The sequence below is a fragment of the Taudactylus pleione genome, unplaced genomic scaffold (genome assembly GCF_031769625.1).
Source record: "Taudactylus pleione unplaced genomic scaffold, aTauple2 ptg000039l, whole genome shotgun sequence".
Lineage (NCBI taxonomy): Eukaryota > Metazoa > Chordata > Amphibia > Anura > Myobatrachidae > Taudactylus > Taudactylus pleione.
In genome coordinates, this window is record NW_028284441.1 from 13,311,713 (window position 1) to 13,325,410 (window position 13,698).

The 13,698-nt window shown below is 44.9% G+C and overlaps 1 protein-coding gene across 2 annotated transcripts in view; it reads right to left on the bottom strand.

The window, feature by feature from the left end:
* The window catches only part of LOC148538625 (interleukin-13 receptor subunit alpha-1-like), a 140,662-nt gene that overhangs the window by 78,630 nt on the left and 48,334 nt on the right, over positions 1–13,698 (bottom strand). For both annotated transcript variants that reach the window (XM_088453074.1, XM_088453073.1), the window contains one exon: positions 651–795. In XM_088453074.1, coding sequence (XP_088309200.1) covers positions 651–657 — 7 coding nt within the window. In that variant the 5' untranslated portion in view covers positions 658–795. The remainder of the gene's footprint in view (positions 1–650; positions 796–13,698) is intronic.

Sequence of the window (13,698 nt, forward strand, 5' to 3'; positions counted from 1 at the left end):
CTACAATCCACATTGGTAATGCAGATTGTAGTGTGATATTACCGAGTGAATTCGCATTGCGAATTCAGGCAATATCACAGGGATTTACTAAAAATCCCTTGCAGGGACAGAGATTGCGAGAAAGCTCTGTCCCTGCGAATCCCCTCCGCACACTAGTCACGGTATTTTTGCAAAAAAATACCGTGACATGTGCCCCGCACATGCGCCGACCGGCGGCCGCTGCTACACACCTAGGCGCTAAGCCCAGCCCCCGTCGCCAAGCCCCGACACCCTTTTGCACTTTATTTTAGTAAAAATAATGTTAATAAATAGAGCCCTTTGTGCAGATTATTTCAAAATAAAACCATGTATTTAATTTCATATGAGTTCATAAACTAATACACGCAATTTATTAAGGGTAAAAATAACAAAACATTAAGCTTCCACATAAAACATATATAGGGAAAAATAAAAGAATAGTTTAAAAATTCCGAAAAAAATTCATTTTTTTTTAGAAAAATCTTTTCTAAAAAAACTTTTTTATATATAGATAAAAAACAGAGCTCAGCTTATCTTTCAGCAGTATTTGGTAAAGTTCATAGTAGCAGAAAGCATATATATATATATATATTTATATATATTTTTTTTATTTAATTTTAATAAATCATTACCTGGCATCAACTGTGTATGAAAATTCACCCATTCACTGCTTCTGTTATTGCATACAGCTTGAACACGAAGTGATAAGACTCTGTTTAGATCATGTCTTCCAATATCCACTGTCCAATTTGTTGTGAGCCCATCTTCCAGGGTTTCCTATATGGTAATACAAATATTATTACTGTTTTTTATATAGTGTTGCCATATTACATAAAACTGTACAGAGAAATTATATCATTCACATCAGTCAATGACCTATTGGTGATTTACAGCCTAAATTAGCTAACACACACATACTCAGAGTGTCTGGGCCCCCGTGTTATGGTTAGGCGAAAATCATCCTCAAAAGTTTTGGTTTTGGATTTCATGAAAAAATTCTAAAAACAGATAAAATCATGTAGTGTGGGCCTGTTTTTGTTCCTACAGTATTATTTACCTCAATAATATTAATTTTCAGTCATTTCCAGTCAATTTTGACCACCTCACAACTCAAATACCTTATGTACTATCATTCGATTTGAAATCGAAAACAAAATCGAACTTCAAATCCCCAAATGAATAGATGTGCTTCATGCTTTCGATTTGAGCATGAGCAGGTTGGATTGACACAGATACATGCATACATCAGGGAGATGCATGCATGTATCTTACTGTAAAAAAGCTAAGAAAGAGTTAAATTTGGAAATTTGGGAACCACAAGTACCAGCATGTGGGGCATTAAGGGCCAGCTGGTACCTGTAGTTCACCTGTAAAGAAATGTTTAAATAAACACAAGACACACACACTGTCAGGGACGCCGACAGCCGCACCGGGCCCAGGTGACAGGTGGGAGTGGCCTAATCATGGGAGGCGTGGCCACACTCCCTTAGAAAAATAAATAAAATAATTTTTGCAGCGCTGCGCGCTGGGGAGGGAGGCGCTGTGTGATCGCTCACCCCATAGACATAGTAGACTGCTCCGGTTGCTGCTTTAGTAGCCGTGAGCAGTCTCCCAGTGCATCCTAGCACACAGCAGCGTGTGCTGGGCTGCTGTGACGAAAGAGGAAGGGGGAGAGGTGCCAGACCCGGGCCCCTACATACACACTCACACATACTCACCTACATTACCTGGAGTGGTCCCCTTGTCCCTGTAGGCATCCAATGCCTTCTTAAAAAAAAAAATCCTAATCCACACAACATGTAACAACCAGGATGGTTGTTACTTCTCGAATGAAGCGCTCAGATGTTGCTTCTGCCTTTGTAGAGCCGTATCTGAGCGTTCATTGGCTGAGAGAGGTCCATGCCCACCTCTCTCAGCCATTGAACGGCTCCTCCATTGAAAGAACAAGATAATACTGCGCTGGTGTGTCCCTGTCAAAACAGCAAATAATTGCACTAATAATAGGTAATCACATCTATTTAATAAAATTGATCAAGTACTAATAGAAATAAATATAAAACTACACTACTATTAGTACTTACTCAATTTTATTAAATTAATGTGATTATCTATTATTGGTGTAATTGTTTGTTGTTTTGACAGGGACACACCAACGCAGTATTATCTTGTTCTTTCTGTGTATTTTTGGGGCTGGCATACCTCTTTTAATACTGCTGCAGGGTGAGTCCAATTTTACAGATTCACACAGGTCCAGTTAGTACCTTTTTCATTCCTTTGCTGGGCTCCTCCATTGAAGTCAATTGTGGGAACCGCAGAATAAACTTTAGTTACCCTGCGGCTCTCCATTGACGTTCACTGGCTGATAGATGGGGCTGACCTCTCTCAGCCAATGAATGCTCAGATGCGGCTCTACAAAGGCTAGAGCCGCGTCTGAGATCTTCATTCGGGAGATAACAACCATCCTGGTTATCATCTGTTGCGTGGATCGCGTTTATTCGTTTTTTTATTTTAAGAAGACCATGGATGCCTACTTTGGAACGAAGAGGACAGATCCACGCATAGGAGAAGGCGGGTATATTTTTTAATTTCCACAGGTACCGTATGGAATTTCTACTGGACAAGGGGACCGATGCTACAGGGATACATAGGTGAGTATGAGTATATGTGTGTGTGCATGTGTATTTACATGTGTGAGTGCATGTATGTTTAATAAAATTATACTGTGTACGGTGTGTGTGTCCTGCGTTTTTTAATATTGCTTTTGTAGTGGAACTACAGGTACCAGCAGGCCTGTAATGCCCCGAATGCTGGTACTTGTGGTTCTCCAAATACCAGCATGCGGAGGAAGCTTGCTGGTACCTGCAGTTCCACAGTTCCAAAGTCAAAGACAATATTTAAAACTATATAAAATGCACTACACTTACACTATCAACCCGCCACCCACCGCCAAGGGGTGGCAGGGATAGCCCCGGGCTATCATCCTAGGCCATGGGTGCCCTGGAGAGGGGGACCCCTTTATTGGGGGGTCCCCAACTTCCCAGGGATCCCTGCCCTGGCCTGACTAGTGGTTAGGGCTGATGCTGCGGCTGGGGGACCTGGTGAAAGGGCTCCCCTGGCTGTGGCATCAGCCCCCCACTTGAAAGGGTCCAGTGCTGGTTCTGGGAATTACAGGGGGACCCTACGCAATTTTTTCCATTGTAATTCCAGAACCAGGATTGGTTCCCAGAGCTCAGTGCTGGTTGTACTAAGTATAGTGGAACCCTACGCAATTTTTTCTCTGTACTGTACTTAGACAGCCAGTACTGGCTATGAAAAGTCCGGGGCTGGCTCTGTTTTAGGGGGGACCCCACGTCATTTTTTTATCTAAATTTTACTATTTATAAGATTGTTACAATAAGATACATGCATGAATCTCACTGATGTATGCATGTATCTTAATGTAACAAGCTTATAAATAGTTACATTTAGATAAAAAAAATTACGTGGGGTCCCCCCCTAAAACAGAGCCAGCCCTGGACTTTTCATAGCCAGTACTGGTTGTCTAAGTACAGAGAACAAGCATGTATCAGTTGTATTCAGGTGGATATTTGCAGTTCGGTTTGAAGTGGGATTTGTTGCTCGATTTGTACATGAACATGCCAAATCGAACAGCAAATCACTGTTCCAAACCGAACCAAATCGAATTCGATTTGGGAAATGCTTTTCAAAATGAATGTTAGTAATTGAGGGATTTGAAGTTTCGATTTGAGTCGGTTTGATGTGAGATAAATTGATCTACAAAACTAAAGGCAAATCGAAGTTAGTAAATTTACCCCTAATGGTGCATACAAACAGGTCGATATTTTGGACGACTGAACAATAACGATGTCGTTATCGTTCAGTCATCCCAAAAATTGTCCAGTTTCAGCCCCAAAACGATGAACGATAATTACCAATGCCCGCTCCCATTTCTAGTTGGTAGTTGCCGTTCATCACCCAAACCTCCTGTCCAACCTGAGGAAGCCCGGCACTGAATGAAATTGTTCTTCATTTAATTCAGTGTTTGTGCTCAGTGTCGTTAACAACACTGAGCACACCCCTGCCGGGGACACACAGGACGATTTCGTTTGGGGAGAAAATCGTCCCGTGTGTACGCACCTTTAGTATTTAAATGGTACAAACACTTGAATATTAGTAGTTAAAGGGGCCTATTCATTAAACGTAAAAATTCAATGGAGATAATTAGCTTTAGAACTCTCATGGAGTTCTAGCTAATTATAGGTGGAATTCATCATTCCACCTCTCCATAAGTATCTATTCCGAACAGCTGTCATTTTTGCGATGACAGCTTTTCGGGAAATAGATACTTTTCCCTGCCTACACTAACTTATCGCATCTGGAAACAGTGCTGCGCATGCGCTGTTACATCTGTAAAACCAGGGAATGCGCAGCACTGCCTACAGATGCGTTAAGTTTCGTACCAATCCCCCCGACCCCCCCCACCCCCCTCCGCTCACCCTCCCCCCCCCCCCCACGACTTACCTGTCCGCGCAGCAGCCTCCGGCTCCGTCCTGCTGGTCTGTCATGTGGTTTCCCAGCAGACCACATGATAGATTAAGAAAAAAATAATAATTTTTTCTTTTTCTAAACTTTCTTGTGCTCTGCTGGGGAGCACACATGACAGACCAGCCTCCGGAGCCTGAGGACGGAGCAGAGCGCTGGAGGGACTCGTCCGGGGACCTGCACACGCTGATACAGGTAAGTGGATTCTGCTATTCGCCACCTCACAGTGGCGAATAGTAACTGCATCAAATTCCGAAAATTTATAATTTTCTGAATTTGATGAATACCACAATTTCCACATCCCCATACTAATGTATGGGGAGTGTGGAAATTAACGCAGGGGAACTTAGCAAGGAGATATCTGTGATATCTCCTGTGTTAAGTCTGTTCATGAATACCAAAATAACATTATTTAAGGAAAATGTCCTTAAAAACGTTATTTTAGTGTTGATGAATAGGCCCCAAAGTGTGACTTGATTAGTAGCCTTTAAGAGGGTCTATAAATAACATAGATAATGTTTATAAACATTAGTATCATAGCAGCACAATCATGACCCCTTATAAAATGCATGTAACCGGTATATATAGGTTTACTTAATTATCTACTAGGTAGATCTATTTGAGGCTACTCCTATATGCAGATATATTTTATAGGGGGGCATTATTATTGAAGTGACAAGCCAGCAGTAATCTAATAGACTGAGCAGTGTTATATTGATGGAATGGTTCAGCAATGTATTTGCATGGAAATGCCATATACTCAGCATTGAGAGATTATTCAAAACAGTTGCTCAGTGATATACTGGCATGGAAGTTTAGTGTGATTATAAAGAGCATACCCACTACTAATTGTTCAGACTCCTTGCCCTTATTTCTGCTGCTTCTTATAGTGATATAAATTATTATTACAATGATATATTAATCATTTGATTGAGGAGAGATATCTCAACGTCTTCCCAGCTCCAAACAGTGCTTTAAAAAGTTGTCCAGGCTGAACCAAACTCACCTCCTCCGTACTGCACTATAAATCACTGCACATATTCCTGATCCACTGTTTCTACAGACAGTCTTGAATCACACTGCTTGACACATAGATTTGTATAGATCACACTGCTGACACGCAGACAGTGGACTCACCTCTCTTCAGGGGCGGGATGCATTAACACTTACCGCCAGTCACCGCAATTGTACAGATCGCATATGCACTAACATATGCGATCAGTACAGCAAAGGACAGCTCTTCCGATAAGAGCTTTGTGATCCCTGCCGCCTTGTGGACTTCCGGACTTATGACCCGGGAGTACATCTGCGCATGCGCAGAGTGACGCGGCGGCCGCGGAGCATGCTGGGAGGGATCCGATCGGATCCCTCATAGTAGCGTGATGCGGTAGAAGCCCATAGGCTTTTTGCTGGCGTTACCCTCCGCATCGGAGCCCGGCGGCCAAGAGATTGATGCATACGTTTAATGCATCCCAGCCCAGATCTGGACTGTGGGTCTTATTCAGAGCCGCTCGTAAGCGGCCGCTGGTTCGTTCCGAGCGATTTTCGCACATGTGCGCATGCATATGGGTATTAGTACGCATGCGCGAACCAGTCAGTGCGGCCAGAAATCGTTTGCTCGCAATATAGCGAATGCCTGCTATTTTGAGTGACAGGATGAGGCGTATGTGGGTGGTAACAGGGGAAGGTGCTTGAAAACAGGGAGTGGAAATCAGAACGAAGGCGTGCTTAAAGGTCAAAACGGCCGTTTTAAGGGTGTGCATAATTAACAAAGCAGCGTCATCGACCACGTCAGTTGGGTGTCTTTTAGCCAGAACTGCTCGCAATATTGCGGTAGGAAAAACCAACCACAAGAATAGCGAGCAGTTCATACGCTGTTCGATGTGCTCGATTAATCTAATAAATAGCGGACATGACGTATGATGCGAGCGGCCAGGGGGCGTTTTGTACTAAAAACCGTCCGCATGTTTTGTTCGCTCGTTCAGACATGGAGGCGTCAACAGACCGCAAAGAGCGAACGGTCAATTTAAATAGCCACCCCCTTTTTCTTAACGAGTGAGCGCAAATAGCGTCCGGCTCTGAATCAGACCCTGTGTTGGCTGTCAGATTCTTAGTGACAGACTTCTCAGACACTTCGCACCTCATATGTACAGCCCGCTCCCTTCTACTCATTGAAGTGCCTGGATCTACAGCCAGTGTCATAATAACACTGAGCCTGGATAATCGTGCCGGATGTGTTAAATGGGGATGCAGTGTCTCTAGCCTGGTCACAGTTTGCATCCACGTGGCTCTGGGAGAGGGGCTGATCCGGCCCACACGCACCTGCCGCCGGGTCATTCACTGAAAAACTATCACCGGTGACCAGTGCTAGGCCGCGCCCTCCCATGATAGAGGGTGCAGCTGGGAAGCAGCGTGGCCACAAGGGAATCCCCCCAATCCCCGACGACCCAGTCCAAGCCTGCATGCATTATCGGAAATGGTAAATCCTGAGGAGAGTCTTAGCAGGGTAAGCCATTTTACTATCACATCCCTGATTTTTTTTCCATCTGGTTGACACCGGTTTGTCAGTTAGTGAATGTGGTGAAACAGAGAACAGCCTGCCTGTAAATGAGCTTGCAGTTGTGTTAGATGCTGCTGCTGCTGAAGGCTATACATCCACCCAGTGGGCTACAGAGCTGGCAACAGAAATCTTGGGGCCCGGTACACTCATGTTTTTGGGGCCCCCCTATCCCCTCTCCTAGCCCTTATCCTAGTCAGTCACACTTCCCCCTCTTCCCCAGCACCTGTGTCTGTCACATCTCCCCATCTTCCTCAGTCCCTGTGTCTGTCTCACACACACCTCTTCCCCAGCATCTGTGTCTGTCACCCCCCCTCCTCCCCAACACCTGTGTCTGTCACACCTCCCCTTCTTCCCCAGCTCCTGTGTCTGTCACACACCCTCTCTTCCCCAGCAACTGTCTGTTACACACGCCTCTTCCCCAGCCCCTGCATCTGTCCAGAGCCGTAACTAGACTTTTTGGTGCTCTGTGCCAGAAAGAGCATTGGCGCCCCCCCTCATTTTTCAAAGGGACATAATGCACCCAAAAAAGGGCCATGGCTTCATGGGGAAGGGCCAGGGAAGAGATAGGAGAGGCCAGGAGATGCTGGGGATGAAATAAGAGGAAGCTACAAGCAAGAATGATAATAAACAGAAATTTGACAGGCCCAAACAGCGCCCCCTGACCTGTGGTGCCCTGTGCGATGGCACCGGCCGCACTACCCTAGCTATGGCCCTGCGTCTGTCACACCTCCCCCTCTTTCCAAGCCCATGGTCTGTCACACCTCCTCCTCTTTCCAAGCCATTGGTCTGTCACACCTGCCACTCTTTCCAAGCCATTGGTCTGTCACACCTCCCCCTCTTCCCCAGCCCGTGTCAGTCACATCTCCCCCTCTTACCCAGCACCTGTGTCTGCACACCCCCCCTCTTCCCCAGCACCTGTGTCTGTCATCCCCCCTTTTCCCCAGTACCTGTATCTGTCACACCTTCCCTTCTTCCCCAGCACCTGTTTCTGTCACATACCCCCCTCTAACCCCAGCACCTGTGTCTGTGGCTCCGACCCGAAGGCTCCTCTCTGATTCAGCGGCGCAACATCATGATGTCACGCACGCTGCGCCAGCCTCCCTGTAACTGCCAGGACTCGTGAGGATCTGGCCGCAAGCCCGCAATTGTCATGCCAGGTGCCCTGCTTACACAGCAGGTGGCAGAGACAAGGGAGACATGTGCACTGGGCTCACAAAATTCCTGAGGGTTCAGGGCTCCTCGGAATCTTGGGGTCCGGTACAAGTGTCCCCTTTGCACCCCCTGTTGCTGGGCCTGGTGGGCTGTCACAGTCATGTAATCTTAGTTTGACCAGTACAGCTTGCCCACATATCTGTAGTTAAGTGGATACTCAGCACAATGACATTTTCTAGGCCAAGAATATCTTTTTGGTTTTTTTTCAACTTCCCAATACAAAATGGAATTGAGATGAAATTTGGTAGCGGGGACACAAGACCTCACTTAACTGTCTACCAGATACATTGATGGTGGATATTGGATGCAGTTCTTATGCTAGCACAGACATCATGGCTTCACTGATCTGCAGTGCAACTGGATGGCTGCTTTCATACTTGCTTTATCTTGCAAATTATTGTTTCACAGTCAATTGTGGTTTAAAACTACTAGTCTTCTTGGTCCCCTTTGGTGATGAAGAATCACCCCCAGCAGTAGCAGCATCAACCTTAGTGTTCAAGCATTCTTCTGGCCAATCCTGGATAGGGAAGGAGTCAGTTAGCCTTCGCAAAGTGGATGCAGGAAGATTACTTCCAATTATTAATTAGGAAATTGATGATGAAGGTATTGGCAGTGGAGAATACATGTGCTGCTTCTAGCTGATGCTAGACTGCTTGTTGTGAAAATCTCAAAAATCCTGTAAAATAACAACTATTTGCGTGAACTCAGTGCAAATGAAGTAACAGGGAGAAGGTGCCTAGATGGTTAACGTCCCTACCTCTACTTACTTTGGCTTGACAAAAGTTGCCAGACTTTGGAATAAAATAATTCCACACAAAAGAGGTGGAATTTGTGGTCTTATGCCCAGGCATCACAATTGCCTTCTTCTCATCACTTGCAAGAACTACTGCCACAAGTGGCCAACTTACTTTGACACAAACAACATCCTCCTCCTAAATTTTATCAACTTTTTGTCCAACACATTCATCTTAAACATCCTTGTTAGTGTCAGATGCACAAATATCTCACTCATCCTGTTGCACTTCTACAGTAGCATTCTCAATTTTTATGTCACCATCTTTACTTTTACTGTTACTCATCCTCACATTTGCAGAGGGTGCAGAAATGGTAGAAGGGGGCTTCTCTAGGATTACAGTGTCAGAAATATCAAGCTCACACCTAACACTCTTAGACAACCTCAGAGTCCTCAGGGATTTGTGAAGTTTGTGAACACACAGTTTGTTCTTCAACCTTAGTGGGTTTCTTTTTTGTACACTGATTTGCCTGTTTTGAAGGTGACACCACTAGACTCAGAGCGAGAAAGTCTTGCATGTGAGGTTTCAGAAGATGTCTGATTTTGTTTGGCCCTGGTTTCTGCAATAGGCATTCTAGTGCATGAAACAGCAGTAGCAGAACCACCGCTCGCAAAGAAAGGCCATGGTCTGAGCCTTCCCTTGCCACTGCATGTGGTGCATGGTATGTTGGCAATTTTGTATTTTGGCAGTATATTTTCCCGTTATTGTTAGAGGTGATGTTTATTTCATTAACATTTTGAAATATTGTTTAGATTTCATGTGCCCTTTCTTAAACCTTATTTTGCCTTGACCACCTCTAGTAGATGTTGAAGTACTATCATGACTGGCAGCAGCCGCAGCACTAGTACTGATTTGCTGCTCTTGCTCTTCTATCGACTAATCCATGATTGGTTTTATTTTTGACACCAGTCAAGAAATTATTTTTTTTATGCTTGAGAATTATTAGGAGGACCAGGTCTTTGTGAGAATTGTTTTAGGATGCAGATGATGGGGGGATACCACCGCACACACTGGAAAGAAAACACATTATGAAAAATTTTTGGCACTAATTTCTTTGTTTTTTTATACACAACCAACACTGGATTCCGGGGCTCTTGTGTGCCTGCTTGAACTCTAGTTCACGCAGGCGCACTAGCACTGACAAGTCAGATCAGCAGTGCTAAGTATCACTGCTCTGAAAAGAGCAGTAAAAGCATTCAGGAAGACTAATGATTTTTGGATCAGCTGTCTCCGTGCCGGAGCAATGATGAATTGCTCTGGTGCTCGCCGCAAGTTTAATTGTCAATTGTCAGGGTCCAGATAATTAACAAGGAATAGCCCCCACAGACTTTATGGAGCACATTTCACTAGGCTCAGATATGGGTCCAAGTAAATTACTCTCAGCATAGAGCCAGCGGTGAATTTAACTAAATAAATTGTAAATCTTTGTGAAGTCCACAGTAGGAGCATGCCACTGCAAATGTATAATGGGACCACAGGTAGTCACAGCCACACTATGGGAATGATTCAGAGCCGGACGCTCTGACAAGAGCGCTCGCTCTGAATCAGGGCCGTCCTACCTATTATTGGAGCAGCCTCCTGGCCGCTCGCATAGCTGTGGGTGACCACCCACAGCTTATGCGAGCGGCCAATAAGATGGTCGTGATGGTCAAGACCATCGCGACCATCGGGCTTGCGACGAGACCCTGCGGTAGGGTCTCGCTGCTGCAAGCCCAGGAGTGCTTTTGGCTCTATCAGAGCCAAAAGCACTCCCACTGACATCACTAGTGATATCAGTGGGGCCGGCCCCAGACGGTACGTTTTCCCATGGGAATGCCTCCGTCTGGGCAGCAAAGGGGGCGTGCTGTCACCATCGACAGCACGCCCCCTTTGGTGTGAGACCCATAGCGACGGCTTGGCTGTCGCTATTCGGGTCTCGCGCATGCGCACGACTGAGCTCCCTCCGTCATGCGCACTAGGGCACCATCGACCCGCTTGCGAGCGCTCAGCGCTGGCGAGCGGGTCTGAATCAGGCCCTATGTGTGTCAGAAGGGATGCAGTCATAATACCAACCACGGGGATTCAGGTGTTCAGAATGCAGGCACCGGAATCCCGGCACCTGCCAGAATCCCGTTGCAGGCATCCCAACCGCTGGCATCCCGAAGGTAAGTAGCGTGGTTAAGGGGGGTATTAGCATTAGTGGGTGTAGAGGGGGTGCGGTGGAGCAATCTCATCATCTTTGCCCTGTCTCCCTCTTTAGAATAACGTGATTACCAAATTTGTGAAGCAGGGCATGTCATATGCAAACACAGAGTGGGTTTTTGGTTGCCTGGCCACACCATGGCCATAATATTATATAATACAATTTTACTAGTGCTGCATGTTGTTAAAATCTCATCAGTATCACAAATTAAATAATTAGCACCACCTGTGAATTTTTTTAAAATGTGTCAGCCAGTAATATATACACCTGTGCACCAACTAGGAAATTTGGAAAACATGCAATGTTATTGGTGCACTGCTATAGACCATCTATAGGGTATTTACTACATTGCTAAAGAAAAAACACCTTTAATTAAGGGAAAGTTTCTGGTAGAAAAACATAACAAATTCCCAACATGCCATACATCACACACTTTATTTCTGAGTGGTGATTCTGCAACTGCTGTCAGCCAGGCATCTTCTTCTGCCTCACATGACGATGCAAGAGTCTAGAAGAGGTGTAAAAAAAAATGAAAAACCGGAATATTGTGGAAAAAAACACTAAGGCAGTAAAACAAACTGTGTGTTATTCAGAAACATCACAAACATCGGAAAGTCTAAGTGTGTCCACGAGTGCTATGTGTGAGCCTAACCTTTCTGATATTGTACTCCTAGAGAAGCTTCCTTCCATCATTTGTTCACCCTCTGCCAATGTGGGAATTAGCAGCACAAGTCAATAAGATGCTGACCTAGAAATTGAGGATGCCACAGTGGAAGTGCAACAGGATGAGGGGGATATTTGTGTATCTGACACCGGTGCTATTGATGATGTTGAGGATGAGGATGTTGATGATGAAAGCAGTTCTTGCCAGTGATAAGAAGACCATTATCATGCCTGGGCATAAGTAAAAAAAAATCCACCTCTTATGTATGTGTGGAATTAATTTTTACCCAAATCTGACAATTGTCTTACCATCTATACAATTTGTAAAGAGACAGTAAGTAGAGGTAGGGACTTTAACCATCTAGGAACCTCCTCCCTGTTACATCATTTGCAGCGCATTCATGAAATGTTTTTGGCAAAATCAGAAATGCGTGCTAAAAACAGTAATAACAAGCAGTCCAGCATCAGCTAGCTCCCTTCTCTCAGTTAGATCCAAGTAACTTCAATCTCCACCACCAACATCATCATCAATATCCTCAAAAATGATCGGAAGTAGTCCTGCATCCAGTTTGATAAGGATGACTCCCCTATCCCAGATTCCTCAGAAGAATTCTTGAGTGCTAGGCCTGCTGCTGCTGGCAGTGGATCTTCATCCAAGAAGGAGATCAAGTAGACTACTACTAGTAGTAGTATAAAAAAAACAATTGACTGTAAACAATCCTTTGATAGAGGAAGCAAGTATGACAGCTGTCACCCAGTTGCACAGTGGATCACTGACGCCATAATAGCTATGCTAGTATTAGATCTTTTTGCCATTAATGCAGTGGGTTTTGGACAGTTAATTGAGGTCCTGTGTCCCCAATACCAAATCCCAACTAGATTCCACTTCACGAGAAAATTCCCGATATATACATGGACGTTAAAAAAAAACTTAATTAGTGGCCTCCAAAATGCCATTGTACTCACTGTCCACTTAACCACAGATATGTGGACAAGGAGAACAGGGCAAGCTAAAGATTACATGACAGCCCACTGGGTGGTGTATTGCCTTCAGCAGCACCAACAGCAGCGGTATCTAACAAACAACGGCAGCTCATTCAGAGGCCGGCTACTCTCTGTATCACCGGCTTCACCAAGAGGCATATTGGTGTCGACCTCTTAGAAAAACTCAGGGATGTCATTGCAAATGGCTTACTCTGCATGGACTCTCCTCTGGATTTGTGAGTTCTGACAATGTCACAAATATTGTGAGAGCATTACAACTAGGTGATTTCAAACATGTCCCATGTTTAGCTCACACAATCAATTTGGTGGTGCAGAATTTTTTGAAAAATGACAGGGCCGTGCAGGAGATGCTGTCAGTGGCCCGAAAAATGTTGGGACATTTTTAGCAGTCAGCAGCTGCATGTAGAAGATTGCAGCACCTGCGGAAATAGTTTAATTTGCCCTGCCACCAGCTTTAGCAATAGGTAGTAACAAGGTGGAATTACAACCGTTATATATTTCAGCGGATGGAGGAACAGCAAAAAGCCATCCAAAGATACATGAGTCATGACATAGGGAGAATCTTCCTTACTCCAGTGCAGTGGAAAATACTTTCTGTGTTGTGCAAAGTACTAAAGTCACCTGTGAAAAGAGTTCAGACACCACCAGCTTGAGTCAGGTAATTCCCCTAATTCGAATTTTGGAAAAGCAGCTCGAAAAAAACTGATGGAGGAGCTGAAATT